Genomic DNA, 23,748 nt, shown 5'->3' with positions numbered 1-23,748 from the left:
TTTATTCCACTCAACTTCTTTCGAATGGCATCCCTTACTCCCGAAGAGAAGTACACTCTTATTACTCGTAACCTTCAGGAGGTTCTCGGTGGTGATGAAATTAAGAAGATTCTCGCCGAGCGTGACTTGAAGATGTACTGGGGAACTGCACCCACTGGCAAACCTCATGTTGGTTACTTTGTTGCCATGTCCAAGATTGCAGACTTCTTGGCTGCTGGTGTCGAGGTAATGAAAAGAAATACAGCTAATAGATACATACATACATATGAAATAGTTTAAGAATTACCAGTGCCAGAGAAAACAACAGCAGAGTATTCAAGAAAAAGCATATGTATGTATATGATGTCGATAGGTAAAGATTCTTTTGGCCGATTTGCATGCCTTTTTGGACAACATGAAAGCTCCATTGGAACTCGTTGGTCACCGTGTAAAGTACTACGAGGCTCTCATCAAGGCTGTCTTGACTTCTCTCGGTGTCCCAATTGAAAAATTGACATTTATTGTTGGATCGAGCTTTGAGTTGTCCCGTGAATATTCTATGGATAACTTGCGTCTTGCAGCTTGTGTGACTGAGCACGATGCCAAGAAGGCTGGTGCTGAGGTTGTTAAGCAGGTTGACTCTGCCTTGTTGTCTGGTTTGTTGTATCCCGGTATGCAGGCTTTGGATGAGGAGTACCTTGGTGTGGACTGTCAGTTTGGTGGTGTTGATCAGCGCAAGATTTTTGTCTATGCCGAGAAGTACTTGCCTCAGTTGGGTTACAAGAAGCGTTCTCACTTAATGAACGCCATGGTACCTGGTTTGGCTGGCTCCAAGATGTCTTCCTCTGATCCCGACTCCAAGATTGATTTCCTTGACAGCGCCAAGGATGTCCAAAAGAAGATTAAAAAGGCATTCTGTGAAGAGGGTAACATTGCCGAAAACGGTATTCTTTCTTTTGTCAAGTCAGTCTATTTCCCTCTTAAGACCCTCCACGGTAACAAGCCTGTCTTTACCGCCATTCGTCCCGAGCAGTACGGTGGAAACATGGTATTCAATAACTATGAGTCTTTGGAAAAGGCCTTCGCCGACAAGACTGTCCATCCCGGAGATCTTAAGGCTGGTGTTATTGCTGCCATTAACGAATTGTTGGAGCCTATCCGCAAGGCCTTTGAAGACCCTGCCCTTATTGAACTCACCAAGCTTGCTTATCCTCCTATTGAGACACAGTTGAAGCAGAAGCCCAAGAAGGATAAGAAGGCTGAGAAGAAGGAGAAGAAGTTGAAGGAAGCAGCTGCCGCAGCTGCTGCAGGTGAGGCTACTCCTTCCGCTTCTGCTACTTTTGCAGCCGTTCCTGTTGTCGTCGCCAAGCAGGAAGAGATTAAGAATGAAGAGGTTAAGAAAGCATAAATTATATTTTTAAAAAAAAAAGAAAAAAGAAAGAGTATAGTCAAGGGATGCCTACATTCATCAAATAAAAACCATAAAAAATGGTAAACACGTCTAAATTTTGAACGGATTTCATCTCACCATCAAGTCAAAAAATTACTCTCGCGCGTATTATAGACAATAAGTAAATGTGTGTCCACTTGAAATAAACGGTAGAGAAGTAGGTAAAACTAGGGATCAACTTACACATCGTATAGTATTTGAGTTTATACTTGTAAGCTTATAGCTATCAAGAAAATTATAAGAATTTAAAGAAAATTTATGAACCTAAACAGACGGGTTCTTATTTCTTTGCTTAATAAGGTTATTTAACTTTCAAGATAATTTCTTAATCTCGCACAACTGTAAACTAAACACATTTGCACACCTTTTGTAATAAGCTTACTGGCATTGACTATGCAAAATTCAAGCAATAAATGTTTGCGTGCGTGTTTTTGTTTTTTATTTCTTGCAGATATATAATAACAATCAATAACCTTTTTTTTGGCTCTGACTAATATTACTAATACTGTATTCAAAACCATATAAAAATAAAGCAAGGCAATTAATAATGTATGTACCTATATAAATCTTGAAACTGTTTTTTTACCTTATGCCTTGTGCACTGTCTAAAAGAATAAAAACAAAATAAAGTCAAGTAAAGCACATGAATTAAAATGGGAAAAATTATGCATGGGTTAATAAGATAGAACATGAAAAATCCAATAATGGAACTTTCGGCTCTATTTTTTTTTCGTTATTGGCTCAACAACAATACTAATAATAAGGAGAGATAGAGAGTCTGATTTAGCGGGATATTGAGCTTATACTCTTAAAACAGCTTATGTACAGATCATGCTGATATCTTTAAATTTATTAGAAAATCAATATTTTTTCTTTTAATGAAGCGTGGTTTTCGATGATTATTTATTACTTTTATGGTAGTAACAAATCAATTGATAAAATCATTGTTGATCGGAGGGAATCGACGTTTTGTTTTTATCAGATCACATAAACATGACTTGTTATCCAAAATCTGACAATTATATCTGGTCCCTAACGAGCGATAATTATTATAATAATAAAATCCCTTTAATATAGAGGGCGTGGACTTTTAGCATTTCAGACAAAATTGCTGCAAGTTTACTCTCTCTCTCTAATACAAGGCAGGATATTGGCTTTAGCTAGGCATAAAAAGTATAATATTGAGTATACAGTCAAAGCTCGGTATAGTGATATTCGATATAGTGATAATTTTTTGGAAAATTTGGGCCCATGCCTGCTTATTATCACTATTTTTTGATATAGTGATAGTGATAAAATTTGAATCCACCAGTATCACTATATCGAGCTCTGAGTTTATTTTTGTAGTATAAAAAAATAAATATAGTATATATTTTATTTAGCATTTTAAAGCAAGCCCACTTTCCTAGACAAAATACTATGAATCCTATTAGAAAACAGTAGTCACTCACAGCGGCATTAGAAATATCACTAAATAATGCGCGGAGTAAGAAAAAAACACGCTCGATATAGTGATAGTGATAAAATTTCTGTCCACCATCCATATCACTATATCGAGCTTTAACTGTATACTTTTATACATACAGTGTCACACTACTAATATAGATATACATTTGTGTGTAATAAAATATCCATCTAACATACTACTTCAAAAATTGTATACCCTAGCAGGAAATGTTGGTTTTAATAGGGGTACTCAGCCAGATTGATCGATCAAATTCTTGTGTGAATCTTGGCCAATGGCATCAATTTGTAGTTGAGGACACCAAAAGACAAAAGTACAAAATTCGTACAAAATTCATAGATTTTTATAGCATTTATAGAATAAGCTTTTGCACATTCTGATTTCTTCTTTGAACCTATAGTCATCTAGACTCTCGAAGAAGTCAAGTGTTCTTTTCCTTTACTCAACATCTGGAAATAAATTGTCAACCTTGTGTATGTATTTATTGGCTTTAAGTGTTTGTTCAAGCTCCTTCACGGCAGCCATCTGCTCCAACTTTATATTAACTTCCTTTTTGATTACTTCTAAAATATCTTTAATAAGCTCGTCTGCACTTGCTGATAAAGACTCTACCAGTGTTTTTTTTTCACGATAAATTCACTGATTTTATGTGATTTCTTCAAGGCATCAATTGTTTGCTACTTTGTATTGTATTTTTTTATGTAAGATGGAGAGAAAGAAGTATTATAAGACTTTGACGGCAATAAATTCTATTATTTATTGAGAAAGATAAAAACAGTATCGTATTGCATATAAAAAAAGTAAGGATTAGGCCAATCAGAAAGCCGTACGTTTTTCGATCAAAATTTGATCGAAATTTGATCTTTCAAAAAGACGATCAAATTTCGATCGTCGCTATTACAATTTTAGTCCAAAAATATCGCGTTCTGAATTCAAAATTTGATCGATCAATCTGGCTGAGTACCCCCAATAGACTAGTTTAGTAGAAAATATCTAAGTCATTCTTATTATCAATCATTTATTTTTTAGAAGTATATTGGTGGTTTCTTCACTTTATTGTATTTCCTTTCATTATAATTGTTTTTTTTTCTTGTTATTTATTTAACCCATTATTTATATCTATTCATTTATTCATTTCTTAGACATCAAAACATCATTTGAATTGTTCATTTTACTTTATTTTGTTTTTACATATTGAAAATAACATACATATACATTGTTCAAGTTATAAGGATGAAAGAGTGTGCGTAATTAAAGTCGAATTTGGATGAAAGTTTCTTTTTCATTGACTGGAAATAACCATCGATAACACGATTTTGTTTTTATTTTATTTTTTAAAAAAATAAACTTGGCGCAAGAAATCTCCAAGGCTTATGAGGTTAAATGATCTATAAATATCGAGCAAATTTTTGTTTAAAGTATCCAATTGAACAAAAAAAAATATCCAGAGAACCACCGTTTGTCTACCCCCCTTTTTTTAATAATAAATAAATAAGAAAATACATACAAAATAAAGAAACAAAAGTAAAAATATTGGGATTATAAATTAAAACTAGAGCTCTAAATCATAGATAGTACAAAACAAAGTCAAAATGATTTAGTTATTTTTTTAAAAAAAAAAACACCCACCAAAGGGCAACACTATGTAAAATCCAATTATTTAATTTTCACTTGCCGACGTTTTTTTGCTACTTTTGTAGCACATAAAAAATAGATAGCTTAGTACGTTTTTTTCTAAAGTAAGCTTCTAATTCCGAAGTAATAAAATTTTGCATTTTTGATTATACGACATTGGGAGAAATAAAATATTACAACACCGCCGCATTTTTTTTTGGTGGACAAAAACTGCTATCCTCACAAAAATGCCACGCTCCCAGGTGTTTTTAAATTACTAAAAACAGTTTAAACCGTTTGAGTTACAAAAATGCCCTACAATCTACCAAAAAGACTGGGCATTTGAAATTTAAATTAATTATTTTATTTTACTTCACTTTACTTTTTTGCTTTTTTACAAGTTTTCAATTAGTCTTTAATTTTTTGTTATTATTCTATGACAAGTAATTGACCCTCTTATTCCAATTATAATTTTATTTAAGTATTATACTGCATTGCAATTAAGGTATTTATGATTGATTTTGGATTAATATCTCCATATTAGAAAAAAAATGTGAGAGTGTTATTTATTAAAGAGATAGAATAATATGTTTATATATATCAATCGATAAAGACGTTCTTTTTCTTACTATTCAATTTGCCTCTCTTAATATTTGTACCTCCGCTGTGCCACGTCTGGGGCACAAAATCTACCTACACACACAAAATCTACCCACACACACATAAATCCACCCACACACACATAAATTCATTCGAAGACACACACAAATCCTTTTTGGAAGTAGAGCGCCCCCTTCCCTTCAAGCTTTATATAACTCTCCGCTATAAAGATTTTAGTTACTACATATTACAATTAATGTGTAAAAATGAGTTGAGCAGTTTATCGAATGGATAGTAGACTTTAAGTGATGTGATTGTAAAATGGTAAGAAGATTTGCAGAGAACTTAAAGGCAGAGTCTAAGTCGCGTTCTTATATTCCAACTTCTTAAAAATATAAGAAGATTCGTGGGTTAGACTGTGTACTGTTGAAAATATTTTACCTTGGAGACAAACAGTGGTTCTCTTTTTGAATAAAAAGAAAACTAAAAAAGAAATGTCCTCGCCCAAGTACCAATTTTACTTTAAAACTCGATTGGGATAAGCTCATATCAGCTTCTTTGTTTTCAGGCTTATACTAGTTTACATATAAGCATTATTGATTATATAACTTCATTCATTGTTATTATTTTTTTGAAAGCCAAGACTTTTTTAAAAAGACTGATACATCACAAATCGAGAGAAAGAATCTCTCAGCCTATGACTAGTTCTAGAGATCAAATATCTTGGCAATCTCCATATAACATGTATAGGAGTGATTCAAATATAATTTTACCAGCCGGCCTGGCTCTATATGCTCACCAGGTAGTCGTTCTCCTATCAGGCTATATCTTGGATATATGTTAGTCTGTGTTTCTTGGACAAATTCTAATCAGATAATGCTCTAAATAATTCTGATCAGCACTATCTGTTTTTATTCAAGCAATAATAATATTCATTGCCATTTATTTCAAACAGCATTGCCTACCTTGACTCTGTTTAGCATTGTGCTGTTTGGTTTTGATCACCACTCATTTGTTTTTGTTTTTATGTTTAACTATTAGTATCGCTGACCTAAAGTGGGATTATAATTGGCTACTTATATTCTTATCGGCTATACGTAAAAGTTATTTTGGCACTGATAGGCTCTCAACTTCGAAAAAAAATATCGATTTGGTCTCGAAAAGGGGATCAATTTTTTTTTTTACTTTTTAATCGGCCAATTGTAAACTGTTCTTTAAACAAATTGACATAAAAAAAGATACTCGCCCTTTAATACCTATAAAACTACCCCTTGGAATTTAAAAAACCGCCCTTTAGCGTTTGCTTCTAATCTACGGTCTGTAATTATTGTCTGTCTGTATGTCTGACTGAATGAATGAATAAAATGGGGGGTGAATACAAAAATGAGCGGAGATTTGTGCTCGCGTCATGTCACTGTTTATTTCTTACTTGACTTGACTCGCAAGACCTGCGCCTCACGCGTCCTGGCCTTTCCTTCTACTATCAAAATGGTTGCAAACGATCAAGCCTACACTGCCCTGCAGCAGTATTTGCAAAATACATTTAACCCCGCTGCAGCTGTCCAGAAAGAAGGTTCAGATTCAAACCAATTTCTCATTCAACATTTCTTTCATTCCTTTAATCGCATCGTATTCACCTTTTATATACTACTTTGTATTTGTACTATTCAGCCGAACGCCAGTTGTTTGCTTTTGAAGTCCAGCCTGGATTTTCGATTGTCCTTTTGAGACTCATTAGCGATCAGCAAGTCGACGTTACTCTTCGTTTTGCAGCCTCACTTTATTTCAAGAACTTTGTCAAACGTCAATGGGTTCCTGTAAGAATAACATGTTTGATTTCATTCCTATATTTGCCAGCCTTCTTTTTTGGCATAAAACGAAAAAAAATAGAGAAGAAAAAAGACAGAAGAAAAAAGTTCCAAGATCTCAATGTACTCATCTTCCTGAAATCTCATAAATAACAGGAAAGCGATGATATCAATAATATTACACCTGAAGACCGAGTAGCAATCAAAACTCAAATAGTTCAGTTGATGATTAGTGTCCCAGAGAAGCTTCAGCTTCAGTTGAGTGACGCACTGAGCATTATGGCTGAAACTGATTTCCCTGAAGAGTGGACCAACCTTTTACCTGTGAGTTTATACTCTGAACAAAGGCTAATTTTGTGCTTGTGTCTGTGGAGTGCCAAACGGATCTATGGATCATATTTGTTAATTTTCGGTTGTGCCTTTGTGTCTTTGTGTGTGTATAGGAATTGATCAGTCAATTGAGCCCCACAGACTATAAAACTAACAATGGTATCCTTCATACTGCGCACTCGATCTTCAAAAGGTAATAATACTCTGCTTTTTCTTTTGGCTATTTTCTTTGGAGTTTGTGTGCAATATACAAAAGGGTAAAAAATGTATGAATAATGCGTGGTGTTGTCTTAGATGGAGATCACAGTTCAAATCCGATACTTTGTTTGCAAAGATCAAGTATGTTTTGGATGTATTCTGTGAGCCTTATATGCAGCTCTTTCAGGTATGTCTCTCTTTTATTTTTTGCTTGTGGGTTAGACTTGTGTGGATGTGGTATAACCTTAAACACATGCATTTATTCTTATTTTCTGTATCATTATCAAGATTACCGACAGGTTGATGACTGAAAATGCGAACAACGAACACGCTCTCCAGATTTTGGCACAATCGATCATTCTCCTTATCAAGATTTTTTACGATCTTAATTGTCAGGATTTGCCTGAATTCTTTGAGGATAACATAGCTACTTTCATGGCATTGTTCCAAAAGTATTTGTTATACAACAACCCCCTTCTTGTTAGTGAGGTAAGTGTCATACATATACATACATAAAGACATAAATATGTACAGCACAATTAACAATTTCTCTGTGTGTATTTTAGGATGAAGAGGAAGCAGGTCCTTTGGAAAAGATAAAGACTGGTATCTGTGAGATTGTCGAACTTTACACCCAAAAGTACAGTGAAGAATTTGAACAGCTCAAGGATTTTATTCCAATTGTGTTTGAACTATTGGCAAATACTGGACAAGAGTCCAAGTATGACACTGTAAGATTTGAATACAATAAGAAATTAATAAAAATAAAAAATAAAAAAGGACTGTCAGTCTATGTGTGGATGTGTGTGTATATATATTCATGGCTAACCAATTGCTGTTCGTTTAGATGGTTGGAAACGGATTGGCTACATTGACCTGTATTATCCGTTTAAGAAAATACTCTGATATATTTGGTCAGGAAACTACTATGCAGCAAATGTGCGAAAAGATTGCTCTTCCCAACATTTCTATGAGAAGTAAGTTATTAGGGATATATATATATAAAACTAAGGAAGTGACTGTAAATTTTAACCTCTGATTATTATTATTATTGTGTGTGAGTACAGCTTCGGACGAAGAATTATTCGAAGATAACCCTATCGAATATATCCGTAGAGATATTGAAGGCTCAGGTAAGATACTCATTTCTCACAACAAAAAATAAATAAGTAAAATAGAAAGACAATTTGCTTTATATACAACCACTAAACTAAACTGCTTATTTTTTTAACAATAATAATCAAATGGGAAAATGTAGATAGCGACACTCGTCGCCGTGCTGCCGCAGACTTTATTCGTGGCATTATGGAACTTTTCGAGCCTCAGGTCACATCAATCATGTCTAGATACATCAATAGTTATCTTGAAGTAATGATATTTTCTTCTTCTTCTTCTTCTTGCTTATTTGTGTCTACGTTTTATTTTATTTTTAATGTATTTGCTTCTTCTTCTTTTAGCGTTACGCTGCTAACCCTACTAAAAACTGGAGAGACAAGAACACTGCAATCTTTTTGTTGATTGCTATTGCCACCCGGAATGCTACCACCCAAGTCGGTGTCTTGAACACCAACTCTCATGTAGATGTGGTTGACTTCTTTACCAAGAATGTCCTTGGCGATCTTCAAACCGATGTCAACGCTGGTATTCCATTCCTCAAAGTGGATGCCATCAAGTACCTTTACACATTCAGAAACCAGCTCACAAAGGATCAGCTTTTGACTGTATTTCCTTTGTTGGTCAACCATCTCCAGTCTACTGATTATGTGGTTCACACTTATGCTGCAATTGCAATTGAACGTATTCTATTCATTCGTCAGGGAAAGACAATGTTGTAAGTCACAGTTATACCAATTATTTTTTTTAAAGAAAAAATATGAGAGGCAAGAGAAAGATAACCAAATCGAAAAATAATAGGTTTACTGCAGAGGATATCAAACTCTATGCCGAGACTTTACTATCTGAATTGTCCCGTCTGATTGAGCTTGGCCAGACTCCCGAAAAATTATCTGAGAACGATTACCTTATGAAAGGTTAGTCATGAGTATATGTATATATACGTAATGAAAAGGAAGGTTTACTAAGTATATATCATGTATGTCATGTATTCCTGTGTGCATAGCTGTGATGCGTGTGATTATTACAAGTCGACAAGACATGGTTCAGTATGTAAATGTCATTATGGGTAAATTGACTGGAATCTTGGCTGTTGTGAGCAAGAACCCCAGTAACCCCCGTTTCAACCATTACATCTTTGAAAGCATCGGTGCTCTCATTCGGTAAAGTTCTCTATATTTTTATTGGTGAATTGAGTTAGGGCTTTGTGTTAACAGAACCAAATAACTTTTCTTTTGGTGCTATTATTTTAGTTTCATTTGCCCAATTTCACCACAAGCAGTAGACGAGTTCGAAACTATGCTATTCACTCCTTTCCAAACAATTCTTACTCAAGGTGTCCAAGGTAATAACAATAATAATAATAATAATAATTAGTGGAAAAATAAACTAGAATAAAATATCTCAAAGTGGGGGAATCCAATAATCATGAAACTAATGAGTTACTGGTTCTTTATCATTAGAATTCATGCCCTATGTATTCCAGCTGTTGGCTCAACTTTTGGAAAACCATTCTGGACAAGACTTGCCTCAGCTGTACATTGACTGGCTTACACCTCTTCTCAACCCTACACTGTGGGAGCAAGGTAATAGACATAATATTTTTTTTTAAAAAAAAGGTTACACTACATTGCACTGCACTACACTGCACTACATTGCATTATACTACTTTATATTACCTTATATTACATATATTCATTTATTTATAAACGTGAATGTGTAAAGGAAATATCCCTGCCTTGGTACGTTTATTGGAGGCCTACTTGTCAAGAGGCGTGAACACTATCATTTCACAAAACAAGCTGGAACCTATTCTGGGTATCTTCCAGCAAAAATTGGTCAACTCTCGACAGAACGACCATTATGGGATCTCTTTGTTGACTGCTCTCACCAAGCATGTGCCAATGTAAGTTGAATTTGTCTTAAGGCTGTAAATTAAGCAATGACTACAAGCAAGAAGAAAGTGTGTGTGTTTGCTGTTGTATAAATTCAAACCTTTTTATTGTATTGTGAATGTAATTTTTTTTAAAAAAATATGGTAATAACAATATGTACAATACAATGTAGGTCAATCTTTGGTAAATACTTGCCTACATTGGTGGCTTCTGTCTTGAAGCGCCTTCAAATCAAAAAGACCAAGGAAGGTATGGTGTTTGATCGTTTTACACGAAACTTCACTCTTTGGTTCTGCCTTTTCTGTACTCTCGATTCTACTGGTGGACCCGATACTCTCATCAGTGTCTTTGAGAGTCTTCAACCAGGGTAAGTCTATTAAATATATATATATATATATATATACGTATATTGATTTAGAATCTTTCTTTATCTTTCAAAATCTCGGGTTGTTCTTTTTCTGTAAAAAAAAAATAGCCTGTTTGGTCAAATTATTACTATCTTTGTAATCCCTGATCTTCCTATTGTGCGTGACCCGGTTGACAAGAAGATCTGTGGTGTTGGTCTAGTTCGCTTGTTGACCCAAAGCGACGCCATGCTTCAGGAGCCTTATGTTAGCGGCTTGTGGACCAATGTGTTCCTGAACCTTGTAGATCAGCTGGAACTTGCACCTGAGATTGCTGAAGATGGTCCAGATGAGCTTTACACCCTGGATTTGGAAGAAGAAGGAGGCTATCAAACTTCGTTTACTAAATTGGCCACCTCTAACCCTGTAAGAGATGATCCCGTGGCTGGTTTTCCTGCCTGTCCAATCTTCCTAGCTCAAAAATTAGTAGCCATGACTCCCGAACGACGCGAGATCGTACGTACAAAATAATGAAATTTTAGAGACATGTCAGAGACACAAAAAAAAACTAATTCTTATTATCGAATGATTTCTATAGGTCAAGCAATTGATGGCCAAGACAGAAGAGGCAAACAAATATTTGCCAAAGTACTTTGAGAGTGCAGGTATCTCCATGGCACAATTATAAAAAAAGGCAAACAACCAAGCAAGCAGACAATAGTACATATTTTTCCTTTATCTTAAACGATTTTGTCCTCTTTACCATTCGTTTAAATATCCTCGTAAACAAAAACAATCTTCTTTCTCCCCCCCCCCCCACCCCCCCACCCCTACCCCTTCCTCCCTTTCCCTTTCCCCTCCTCCCCCCTTCACTTCACTTCCCCTTCCTTCCCTCCCCTTCCCCCCTTTTTTACATTTTTTTCTTTATACATTTTTTAGCAGACTTCTCTCTATATTTGTCTTAAAAAATCGTCGAGCCTTATTATTTTCATTATTGTCATTATTATTACTATTGGGATTCGGTGCGAATATTTATCAAATTGAAGAAGAACAAAAAAAAAGAATACAATAATAAGTTATAAAAAAAAAATCAAAGATTTTTTGTGTTTCTCTAAGTTTTAAAAATTGATAGAAAGATTAAAACAAAACAAAAAATTTAAAAAAAAAAGTTCGTAAAGTACAAAGAAAGTTTATTGATCTTTCTCTTTGGACAAAACAAAAAGATCATTAAAACATGTGGAGTATAAATAAAGGGTATTGAACAAGAACACAAATGTATATGCATATGTGCAACAAAAGAAGGGAAAAAGGGATGGAGGGAGAGGGAATGAGGGGAAGAGGAGAATTATTTGTGTAGATTTGATAAATGACAGGCATATAATTTATAAAACCTTGTGAAGAAAAAAATATATTGAAAAGGTATATTGTTCTCCTCATGACAATTGTACATTTATTTGAGATTCAAAATAACCTTGGAGAAAAGTTTAAAAGATATAGAAAGAAAGGGGCGAGAAAAAAAACTCCTTGCATTGAAGCAGGCAAAATAGTTTCTAAAAGACGATATATGACGGGATATCTGATCACTTGGTGCTGTATTAAATTGCAATAAGGGTTGTTGTTTTTGGATACACTGCCTACTTAATATGATTGTTTTGGCTCAAAATGCAAGGTGAGTCCATAGTACATATGTATACTTGTTGTTATTATTATTATCTGTGCATTATATATATAAAGCAGGATTTTAATATGCTGTGAATGTATGAAAAAAAATGCGCAGTAAGTATTTATATGTACAAGCTTGTGATTGTTCAGCAGTGCTTCTGACTGCAAGAAGTTTACTTAATAGAAACTAGAGGAACCTGCATTAAATGGCTTGGATTTTGGATTTTGGATTTTGGATTTTATTATATTCTATTCTATTTTCTTACATATTTATATATAATACATTATACTTAATGAAAACATCTAACTTTATTTTTAAGATGACATTTTACCTAGTGAACTTGCATTCTGGTTTAAATATCAGCATTTAAAATACATTTGTGATATCGCGTTGAACTAGGGTATATAATATTTTTTGCGATTTAAAATAATAATAATAATAGTAGTAGTAGTAATAATAGTAGCAGTAGCTAATTCCAACCTTTTTCTCTAAATACAAATGCAAAAAGAATGATACAGATCAAATCTCAACTTTATACTTGTGCTTGTACCTTTTGTGTTAATTTAACCCCCCCCCCCCCTCCCTCCTCTTTCTCTTTGTTTTCTTCATTGCTAAAATTACCGCAGTATTCTGTACGCTCGTAAATACGATCCCTTAATTGTGTACTTTATTGTATTTTTAAATATATGAAAAAAAAAATCCAAAAAAGAAAACAATTGAAAATGTATTATTGACACCAAGAAATATCGGCACCTAATTTTCTACTGTATTGTAGACTTTGGACGAAATATGTGATAAATATTCATATTATTCTAATAATTAATTTTATAATCAAATACCACACACACGCACACACACAAAAACATATAGACATATGTATTCATTTCAATACAAAATAACTTGTAAAGATGATGGTTGTTTTATTTTTCTATTTTTTTTTCTAGTCTTTTCAAACTGTGACGTTGCTTGAAGCTCTCTTTCTCTCACACACACGCACACACATTAAAGATACACACAGCTTGATATTATTATTATTATTTTTCTACGGCCAGTTGGGAATCTCAATTTTTTATATTTTATTTTTATTTTTCTCTCTTCCTCTTCTTTTCTTGCCTTGTTGGTCATTATAACGAGGCTAACGCGCTTATTGGATCTTTATTACCCCCATGATTGCCCAGGTACAGAGCACATGGTCCAACATTTTATTTCCCAAATCCCCTGTTTCTTTTATATATATACATCTTGAAAAAAAAAAAAAACGACCGTCAATTGTTACTCTCACTCTAACATCCGTCACAGACTCTCGAGATTAACTGGCATGACACCAAGGCCGTGTATTCTACCGATTTTTCATCGGATGGCATGCGATTTGCCACCGGAGGTGCTGACACGTCTGTCCGAGTAAGACATTTAATTATAATAATAATTAGAAGCAAAAATCAACAACAACAAAAACAAAACAAGACAAAAAAAAAGGATTATGAACTTTTTTTTTAGTTCTTCATTTTGGTTGTTTCTGGGGGTTTTTTTTGACAATGAGTATGGTAGATCTGGAATATACAACGTCGACCAGGCACGAATCAAGTGAATGAACACAAAAAATCCCACAAGTCGGGAAATGCATTACCAGTAGTAATCGACTTTTTGTGTGAACTCAAACGACATTCAGCACCAGTAAATGTTGTCAGATTCTCACCTACAGGCGAATATTTGGCATCTGCAGGCGATGGTAATTAAACACCCACACACGTATATATAAAGAAGTAGCAAACAAAGAAAGAAAGAGAAAAAAGGCAATGTGAAACATTTGTTGATTGCATGAGATTAGATACATGTATAATTCTTTGGAGATTGGCAACCAATAAGGATTCTGCATTTGGCAGTGTACACAGTGAATACGAAAAAGAAACTTGGACTGTAGTCCAGATGTTCTAGTAAGTACAAAAAAGGGAAAGAATATATATATATATATATATATATATGGGTTCTCTCTTAAAGAGAGAAAGAGAAAGATCAAGGTTGGCTTAATGTACCTTTGACAGTGGACACACTAAGGAAATTTATGATTTGTCGTGGTCACCGTGTGGACAATATTTCATGACAGCATCAATTGATAACACTGCACGTGTGTGGAGCATAGCAGAAAGTAAGTGTTTGAATGAATGCATATTTTTTTTTTAAAAAAAAAAGACCAATAAGGTAAATTTCTGTAACTGATTATTTATTTATCTACTTTTTGGAAAAAAAAACACATATTATTACTATTAGAGACAATGATCCATGTATTTTCAGACCACACCCACTATGTTCAGGGGGTAACCTGGGATCCATTGGGAGAATATGTTGCAACTCAAAGTAGTGACAGGTAAATACTATAACGTAATATAGTATAATCTTAAGTATATTACAAATATACACATACATGCGTACATGCGTACACGCGTACATGCTCACACGCGTACATACGTGCATACATAAATACACACAAGATACCCAAAAGGAAAGAGTTAGTTAAACTAAAATGGCACAAAAAAATTACAAAGATCGGTCGCTATTTACAAGTATCGCAAGGGACCCTTAGACAAACCCATCTTCGGTCCTTGTTTCCGTAAGCACTACCGACAAGAGCGGCCCAAGACACAAAAGAGCGAAGGATCCGAGGAATTAACGTCCAGTAGGCTGTACCATGATGAAAATCTGGTCTCTTTTTTTCGAAGATTGTGGTTTAGTCCAGACGGAGCACTTTTGCTTACACCTTCAGGACTATTCAAGAGCACTCCGGAAGGAACTACTGGTACCGGTGCTGGTACCGGTGCTGGTGCTGGCACTGGTAGTGAAGAAACTGTAGAAAGTGGGGCAGATGAAGTTCGCAATTGCGCTTACATTTATGGCCGAAATCTACTTCAAAAGTAAGTTTGATTTCTTGATTTCTTGATTGATTGGCAGTTTGATTGTATATTAGGACCATATATAGATATAAAGCTGTGTGTGTGTGTGTGATGTTGAACTTACGGATTGATTGATTTTTTAATGATGATATTAAATAAAGGGGTCCTGTGGCATACAATGGAAATCACCCAAAGCCATCTACAGTGGTGCGGTGGTGCTCAAAGCCTTATGAACGAAGATCCAAACATTATAGAACTACATTTGGACTAGAGTACCGAATGCTGTATGCGGTAGCGACGCAAGACACGATCTATATACACGATACACAACAGACGCGACCGATCTGTGTCCTGTCCGGAATGCACTACGCGCCCATTATGGATTTGGCCTGGTAAGACCTTCAAAACAAAATACAAAACCGAAGAAAAAAATATCCGGGTGTTTCTATTATTACTATCACTATTATTGCTACTGCTACTGCTACTGCTATTATTACTATAATTATAATAATAGTATAAATTGACTGATAAAAGTATTATTATTATTATTATTATTTTACGCGCAGGTCTCCAGATGGTACAATTTTAATGTTTGCTTCGTCTGATGGCTATCTGTCTGCAGTGGTTTTTGCAGATGGTGAATTGGGCGAGTTATATACAGCTCCACCAGCTCCACCACCAACTCCACTAGCTTCACTTGCACCTTCGCCATCATCGATATTACCATCGCCACAGAAACAAATTGTGACTCCTCCTGCTGTTGCTCAGATTGTGAAAGATGTTGAGATGACCGAGGGTGTCCGTACAAGTAATAGTGTCCAGACAACGATTGGCGATCTTTTAGGTATCACAGTGCGAACGGAGACTACTGAACGAAAGCGAACCAGTGAGGTGCAAACTGCTGGTCCCAAAAAGAGACGAATTGCTCCTACCCTGATCAGTGCACCCCGCAAGCTGTAAAAGATATCGTGTAATGTAACATCAACTGCACACACACACATACACACACGCACACACACACGTACACACACACACACACATATATATATATACGGGTACAAAAACACACGTACACAAAAAAAATCCATATACGCATTGACGACCTGCTTGCTTTATTCTATTTTATTTTACTTTATTTTATTTTACTTGTGGATGAACTTATACGCGCACATATAATACGCTCCAACTACATTCGTAACTAAAACTACAACTAAATTACAACAATTATTTCAACAATAAACATCCTATTCATCTGTAACAAATATATATATATACATATGTATGTATGTGTGTGTGTGTATGTGTGTATGTGTATATAAACGCATATATATATATAAAAGTAAAATAGCACATGTGTTTGATTTAACATGCTCTACGCAAGGGCAAGATTGGAAAGAGGAACAAAAACGGCTCGTAAATTTTTGGTCTGGAAGTACCTGATTCCTTCTAGACAACCATCGCAATCACCTACTATAAAATTCGCCATGTGAATAGATAAGCTAACAAAAATACAATAAAATAATATATATATATATATATATATATATATATATAATATTAATCAAATTTACCACCATCTGTAAGTTCTACGCCAACCAGTCGCTCAGGATGGTTTGGGATGGAGTGTGGTTCCATGTAGCGCACACGGCCGAGGGTGAGCACAGGCCGTAGTACGAGGCGTACATCAGAACCAACCGTAATGTCGGATGCTTTGTCCTTCTCCTTAGTCCCGCTATTGATCCGCAAGACAAGGTTGGAATTCCGTTGACTGAAATGTCGGGATGTGTGTTCCGGAGGGTTTTGCTGTTGATGCTGATGCTGATGCAGATGTTGATTTTGATTTTGATTTTGATTTTGATTTTGATTTTGATTTTGATTTCGATGTTGATGGTTATAGTTAAGATTATTCTGTTTTTGTTGTTGTAGGTGCTGCTTTAGTTGTTGTTGTTGCTCACTTGATTCTTGATCAACATAATTAGAGCCAGGAATAGGCCTTAGAGGACGCTTTGGTAAATTGAAAGTGACTTTTGTAGGTCGGAAGGAGCCTGGATGACTTGCTCTGCGGTATTGATCCTCTACCCTGATCTGTGTCTCTATAGCAAGTAACCCATCCATATTATCTGCTGTCGCTCGACTGAGCTTTTCTCCTAATGTTGTTTCTGGCGGAGTTGTAGGGGTAGAGTTCGGTAAAAGAGCCGGCCCACGAATAAGACTGTGCCTTCTGTCACTGTTACTGTTGCTGTTACTGTAATTATTACTGTTGCTGCCTCTGTTACTGTTACTGTTGCTGTTACTGTTACTATTTCTGTTACTCCTACTCCTACTGCTACTGCCGTTTCCGTTGCCGTTGCCGTTGCCGTTCTCGTTGCCGTTTTCGTTTTCGTTGCCGATGTTGTTGTGGTTTGATCTTCCTCTACGTTGATGTCTGTCGCCATCAGAGTTGGATCTACGCAACCCAAGGGCTTGCAAAGATGCCTGTGAAAGTCGTCTGACTGTTGCAAATGGCATTAAGAAAAAAGAGAATGGGCAAAGTATCAAGTTGTCTTCATTCCAGTTAGCTTTTCTACCAACAAACACGTGAACAATTACTCTAATTCAGTATCGAATATATATATATATATATATTATGGTGATTAATATTTTCCCATCTTTCAATATTGCCTATATTTTTTTTAAAATTTTCTTTTTGGGATATTATGCATATCTCAGTCACGTGTTTGCGCTATTTATGAGGTGCAAATTTGGTTGAAGGATTTTGGTTATATGAAGATTGACTGATTTGACCAACTTGACCAACTTGACCAACTTATTTTATTTGTTTATTTTGGTTACTTTCCCTTTCTTTTTTTGTACATAAATATACATTACATACTTTATGTATTTATTGTTATATATACATATACATATACATATACATATATATATATATTTGCTTTTGCTTTTGCTTTTGCTTTTATTTTTGTTTTTTTTTTCATTCTTATTGTTATTATCTTTATTTGACTCGTACATTGGCCTGCTGAGCTGAAGAAGGCTGAGCAGCCTCGCGACGAGCAGCATCCTGCAAAAGAGCAGTGTCGACGGCTTGCTGGGGAAGCTGTACGTACCGTACGACCGACCCACGAATAAAGCAGTTCTTCACAGAAATCTAACCAAAACCAAAACAAAAATACATATATATATATATAGATATAAATGTGTGTGTATGTGTGTGTGTATATATGTACACATTTGTGGGATTTACGATGACAAAGTTATTACGAATACTCAAACATACCATATGGGGATATCTGTCTTCATCAATAACCTGAATGTCATCGAGTTTGATGTTCAAGAACTGATCGACAGACTTGAGAGTTCCTGTGATCACAAGATCATTCTTCAACTCAACAGTCACTTGTTCATTCACCAGTGTCTTGAAAAAGGAATAAAAGAGCTACACAATTAGACAATGTTGATTGGATTCATTGCTTTTACCATCGTCAACTCTTTAATTTTTTTTGGGGGGTTATATGCGAGTGTGTGTGTATGTGTTGGATAAATAAGACGCGCACGCCAATTGGACTGGCAAAAAAGGGAGAAAGAAACGAACACTCCGGCAATCACATGACTTTGCCAAGTCACATAGTTGGACATGGATTTTGCTCGGATCGGTCCGTTGGTCAATTTTTCTCTTTATTTTATTTATTTTGTGACGATAAAACTTATGCCAATAAATGGGTAAAAGCTATTAAGCGAGGACCAAAACACAAAAAAAAAAAGACAAGATATGTAGCTATCCAATAGCTTTTTTCCATTCTGCTCACAGACACACACAAAAGAAAAAAAAAAGAAAACCCTGGGCGTCATTAGAATGGGGAATTATCTGTGTGACATATGTAGGCCAATAGTGTTTGACAGTGCACCTGGTCTTCTTCCTAGCCCGCCACCCCACTGATGTGTGTGACAAGCGCAACACAGACCAATGTTTAAGCAATTAACAAAAGGCTATAACCAAAAGAAAAAAAAAAGTAAAAAAAAAAACCTATCAATAATTTTTCTTTCTTTATTTATTTTTGACACGGTGTAGTTGCCATGGTAATTGCGTACCTGAACTGTTTCCATGGATACAAATTAAATATAAATAAATAAGTAAAGAGAAAATAGAGGGAAAAAAAATTCGATTGGACATTTCTTGTATTAGAAATGATTTGTAATTTATTGAGGTTAATTTGAATTGATATTCAACGCAAAAAGTTAAGTACAAGATAATTTATTTTATTTTTGTTTGCCATAAGTGACACTCTATTTTTATTACCAATATTCCAACTGAGGGTTTTACTATTGCTACGACAGTGAGACAAATTATCTTGGCCCGCCATTCTTTACTTCCACCGATACGCAACATTTTCCCTTCTTAGGCCCGTTATTCCCCTTTTGAGGACCAAGGCCAGATGACACGCGTCAATTCTGTGCTAGCAGAATCCAAAAAAAACCCCTTTTTTGGATCTTTTATATTTTTTTCCATTAGATATGTTTAGATATAGATGTAGCCAAGGATGAACGAAAGAGTCTTGTTTGTATTCTAATCAAACCAAGGAACAACAAAAAAAACGGCAAAAAATTAACTAAGAAAAAAAAAGAAAAAAAAAGAAGGTTCGATGATACCGAAATCAAGAGGCATTAATAAGATTGTCTCATTCATTTATTTATTTATTTTACTCTATAAAATGTATAGACAGATAGACAGATAGATAGATAGATAGACGTATATATATATATATTGGTCAATCACAAGCTGTAAAACACAGGGTACAAAAACACAGATCTCCTCGTGGCAGCACTACAAGAAGTAGTTCATCGCATTTTGTATTTTGTATTTTTTTTTTATGTTTTATTTTTACCAGCCTGTGCTCATCGAGTTGTGTTACGCCTCAGTTTTAACAAGACTTAAATAGGCCGCGCACGGGGCTCCGATGAAAACTGGAGATCATACAGAAGGGACCTTGAGTATCGGCCACACCTCGATTTTTTTTGTTTTTTTTTGCGTTTGCATAACATCCACTGCAAGGGGGGTGAATACGGGAGATGTGTTGAGAGTAAGACAGCTACCGAAATAATATAAATAAATAAAACCTTAGTCGAATATATTCAAGCAAATTCAGGCAAATCTTAGGTAATTCAAGGCAAGGCAAGGCAAGGCAAGGTGAGGTGAAGCAAAGTAAGGCAGGTCAAGAAAAGAAAAGTCAAGTCAAGCCAAGTCAATCGCCTTTAACCTCCCTCTCCCCCCAACTCTCTCTCTCTCTCTCTCTCTCTCTCTCTCTCTCTCTCTCTCTCTCTCTCTCCTCTTCTTTGTCCTCTTCTCCTCCACTCTTCCCTCTCCTCCCCCCTCTTTTTTTTTATTTTGCTTTTTCTCAGATTTACGCTCGTTGACTTCTCCTGAGGTGACGCAAATCACACCGTTATTTTTTTTTTCTTTTTTTTTGTTAAGTTCGAACATAAAATAAACCCTTTTTCTCGACCACCCTCTCCCTTCTTTCTTTCTTCTTCAGATCGACTTTTTTTTTATATTTTATATTATTATTATTTTTTCTTTTACACACATAAAAAAAAAGTACGCACACAAAAATATCTATTTGCCATTAACGCATTTGGAATATATACCTATTTACCTATAGATATATATATATATATATAAAAGATATATGCATACACACATATATTTTATATATAGAAAAATATTTTGTGTGTATATACCATCTTTATAAATCCACACACAAACACACACACTCCTACAAAAACAAACCCAAAAAAAAAGGAAGAATATTATTATTATTATTATTATTATTATTTATTATTATTATTATTATTATTATTATTATTATTTATCATGGACCATCCCCTCAACTATCGATCACACCATCCTCAATCGCATTTTTCGATGCACGCCTTCTCAGCCGTCGGTATGCCACCTCCGCACCCCGAAGACCCTGACAATTCAATGCATACTTCTCCTACCACAACCTCTTCCCTTTCCAATCCCTTCCCAATGGCTGACGCCCCTCAAGAAGACTATTCAACCATAGACCCTAATATGTCAAGGTCGATGTCTCTTGTAATGAGACGTCCATTGTCACAAGATCACTGGGACATGCCAGGCCACCCCATGAGTCATTCATTTACCGCGCAAGATCTCGACACCATGGACATCAATCATTCTGAGCGGGGTGTTGCTGGCTTTGTATCAAAACTCTATCAGTAAGTCGCCAAAAAACCAGCATTTTTATTTTATATATATATCTATATACTTAATACACATAGAATAAATGAAAATAATAATAAAAAATAATGATAAATTTTTATAACCAAAAAAAAAACAAAAACAACAACAACAACCATTCTTTATTTTATTTTTTTTAAAAAAAGGGCAATTAATCAACAACTCATGTTCAATTAAAGCATTGCTTATTAATTCCTTTGTATTGTTTGCAGGAGCCTTCAAGAGCCGGAAAACGAGCATAAATACGTACGTTGGTGCACTCATGATGGCAAAGATATGTTTATTATTGATTGCATACCCAGTAAGTCATCGTCTTCTATTTTTGCAATATTTACCATGTCTCACCAGTCCCATCTAGAATTCACGCAAATTGTTCTTCCGCGCCTTTTCAAGCACTGTAAGTTTGCATCGTTTGTCCGTCAATTGAATGTAAGAAAGCAAAATAGACATATATATATTTTAATTTTTTTTGGGGGGAGGTTCAAGTTTTATTGACATTATTACTATTATTTTTATTACGATGGCTATTGACACTTTTGTGCTGCTATTCTTATATTATATAAATAAATATATATATATATATATATATAGATCTACGGATTTCAACGCGACACAGACGCACGCAAGTCAAAGGATACAAAAGTCAAAGAAAAATGTCGGTGGCACCACCCTTACTTTCGGCCCGGGAGAAGCGATCTATTCCACCTCATCAGACGCAAACCAACACGATATTCTCGTCGAAAGAGAGTCAAGCCTGAAGACCCAGAGACGATTGTCAATGTCGGGTCTGGAGGAGAAGAAGAGTCCGACAATGATGAGATCGCCAGTCAGAGTAACGACGATGGTTGTCAATCGTCCTCGGTGTCTTCTTCTTCTGTTTCCGCACGTCAAGTCAAACAAGAGTACGCAGCGACCCAGTCTCAGTTGGATATGATATACGAATCGGATTCTCAAGAATTGCCTTTGTCGCCTACTCAGATATGCAACACACAGCAGCAGTACAACAGCGACAACAGTAACTGCAGCCTCGGCAGCCACAACAGTAGTGGTAACGCTAGTGCTAGCGGTAGGCTGATGACAGGCGGCATAATGTCTTATTCAAACATGTCCGGTCACAATAAGGCCGATGACCAGCTGAGTATATCTGGTCTGAGGCATGAGGGGAACTGCAGTCAGCCAGATTTGGCCACACTTCAACAACAACAACAAGCGCAAGCACAATTGCAAGCACAACAACATGCCCAGCAGCTAGCTCAACAACTAGCACAACAACAAGCACATGCTCAGGCACAGGTACATGCTCAGGTACAAGCTCAGGTACAAGCTCAGGCGCAAGCACAAGCACAAGCTCAGGCTCAGGCTCAGGCTCAGGCTCAGGCTCAGGCTCAGGCTCAGGCTCAGGCTCAGGCTCAGGCTCAGGCTCAGGCTCAGGCTCAGGCTCAGGCTCAGGCTCAGGCTCAGGCTCATGCTCATGCTCAGGCTCAGGCTCAGGCTCAGGCTCAGGCTCAGGCTCACGCCCAGGCTCAAGCTCAACATCATCACCAAGCTATGCTTCATAATCATCAACAGTCAAGACAGGCACTACACCAGTCAAACACACACCCAATAAATCCTCAGCAAACTACACTGCGTGAGAATGAGCTATATATGCAATTGATACAAATGAAGCAAGAATGTGCCAAGATGCAGCACTTTTACAACGATCATATGCGAAAAGCTAATATTCAGCTAGAAGAGCAACGCCATCGTATCCAAGAATTGGAGTCTATGTATAATCAGCGAATCGAGCTTGATGCTCCTCAGTCCGTATTTCAGTTTGGAGGTCAGACTTATGCCCAGGTGGCACCAACACTTGCTGCACCTTATGATGGTGGTGTCAGCGGTAGCAATGGTGGCCTTATGCAACGTTCCAAAGAGGAGTTTGATGGTCGGCTGAAGAAGGACTTTTATGATGGAAGTGGAGGAAGCAGTACAAGTACAAATGCAAATGCAAATGCAAGTGGAGGTGGAGGTGGAAATGATAGTGGAGATTTGGCCGACCCGTCCTTTGTTCCCAATAACCCCTCTCCTCCGCGTAATAGTGTGTTTGACTCTACCCCAAATACTCCCACTCGTCCCGATCTCTTCACTCCTTCTTATCCGACC

At 36.0% G+C, this 23,748-nt stretch overlaps 5 protein-coding genes across 5 annotated transcripts; 3 read left to right on the top strand and 2 right to left on the bottom strand.

Moving 5' to 3' along the window:
* Positions 1 to 14: 14 nt before the first annotated feature.
* PHYBLDRAFT_29356 (hypothetical protein) lies at positions 15 to 1,508 on the top strand. The gene is made up of 2 exons (XM_018439946.1): positions 15 to 225; positions 353 to 1,508. The coding sequence occupies exons 1-2, from the start codon at positions 25 to 27 to the stop codon at positions 1,385 to 1,387; spliced, it is 1,236 nt and encodes a 411-aa protein (XP_018298818.1). The 5' UTR covers positions 15 to 24; the 3' UTR covers positions 1,388 to 1,508.
* Positions 1,509 to 2,407: 899 nt separating this feature from the next.
* PHYBLDRAFT_61830 (hypothetical protein) lies at positions 2,408 to 6,091 on the bottom strand (the record flags this gene model as incomplete). Its single annotated transcript, XM_018440861.1, is given in 10 exon segments — positions 2,408 to 2,461; positions 2,881 to 3,000; positions 3,363 to 3,502; positions 3,725 to 3,789; positions 5,154 to 5,155; positions 5,167 to 5,201; positions 5,550 to 5,571; positions 5,630 to 5,683; positions 5,882 to 5,953; positions 6,074 to 6,091. The coding sequence occupies 10 exon segments, from the start codon at positions 6,089 to 6,091 to the stop codon at positions 2,408 to 2,410; spliced, it is 582 nt and encodes a 193-aa protein (XP_018298817.1).
* Positions 6,092 to 6,491: 400 nt separating this feature from the next.
* On the top strand, positions 6,492 to 11,484 carry PHYBLDRAFT_138326 (hypothetical protein; the record flags this gene model as incomplete). The annotated part of the gene is made up of 19 exons (XM_018429971.1): positions 6,492 to 6,681; positions 6,780 to 6,925; positions 7,073 to 7,240; positions 7,360 to 7,439; positions 7,541 to 7,631; positions 7,733 to 7,933; positions 8,011 to 8,175; positions 8,292 to 8,421; positions 8,512 to 8,577; positions 8,703 to 8,812; positions 8,902 to 9,275; positions 9,359 to 9,474; positions 9,564 to 9,720; positions 9,811 to 9,902; positions 10,021 to 10,143; positions 10,283 to 10,463; positions 10,625 to 10,819; positions 10,928 to 11,312; positions 11,395 to 11,484. The coding sequence occupies 19 exons, from the start codon at positions 6,492 to 6,494 to the stop codon at positions 11,482 to 11,484; spliced, it is 3,060 nt and encodes a 1,019-aa protein (XP_018298816.1).
* A 2,141-nt stretch (positions 11,485 to 13,625) lies between these two features.
* On the top strand, positions 13,626 to 16,307 carry PHYBLDRAFT_61828 (hypothetical protein; the record flags this gene model as incomplete). Its single annotated transcript, XM_018440860.1, has 9 exons — positions 13,626 to 13,637; positions 13,759 to 13,860; positions 14,008 to 14,188; positions 14,288 to 14,393; positions 14,502 to 14,605; positions 14,728 to 14,824; positions 15,003 to 15,368; positions 15,509 to 15,739; positions 15,914 to 16,307. 9 exons carry the CDS (start codon positions 13,626 to 13,628, stop codon positions 16,305 to 16,307), a joined length of 1,593 nt encoding a protein of 530 aa, XP_018298815.1.
* Positions 16,308 to 18,339: 2,032 nt separating this feature from the next.
* On the bottom strand, positions 18,340 to 19,420 carry PHYBLDRAFT_153957 (hypothetical protein; the record flags this gene model as incomplete). The annotated part of the gene is made up of 3 exons (XM_018433288.1): positions 18,340 to 18,492; positions 18,622 to 18,780; positions 19,418 to 19,420. The coding sequence occupies 3 exons, from the start codon at positions 19,418 to 19,420 to the stop codon at positions 18,340 to 18,342; spliced, it is 315 nt and encodes a 104-aa protein (XP_018298814.1).
* Between the last annotated feature and the right edge of the window lie 4,328 nt (positions 19,421 to 23,748).

This window comes from Phycomyces blakesleeanus (assembly GCF_001638985.1).
Source record: "Phycomyces blakesleeanus NRRL 1555(-) unplaced genomic scaffold PHYBLscaffold_1, whole genome shotgun sequence".
NCBI lineage: Eukaryota > Fungi > Mucoromycota > Mucoromycetes > Mucorales > Phycomycetaceae > Phycomyces > Phycomyces blakesleeanus.
Note: the sequence above shows the minus strand (reverse complement) of the source record. Positions and strands in the feature narration are given on the sequence as shown.

Bases quoted from the DNA above. Each gene is read 5' to 3' on its own strand.
- PHYBLDRAFT_29356 (XM_018439946.1), top strand. From the start codon at position 25: ATGGCATCCCTTACTCCCGAAGAGAAGTACACTCTTATTACTCGTAAC. The intron at 226-352 runs GTAATGAAAAGA...TGATGTCGATAG, and splicing joins TCTTGGCTGCTGGTGTCGAG to GTAAAGATTCTTTTGGCCGA.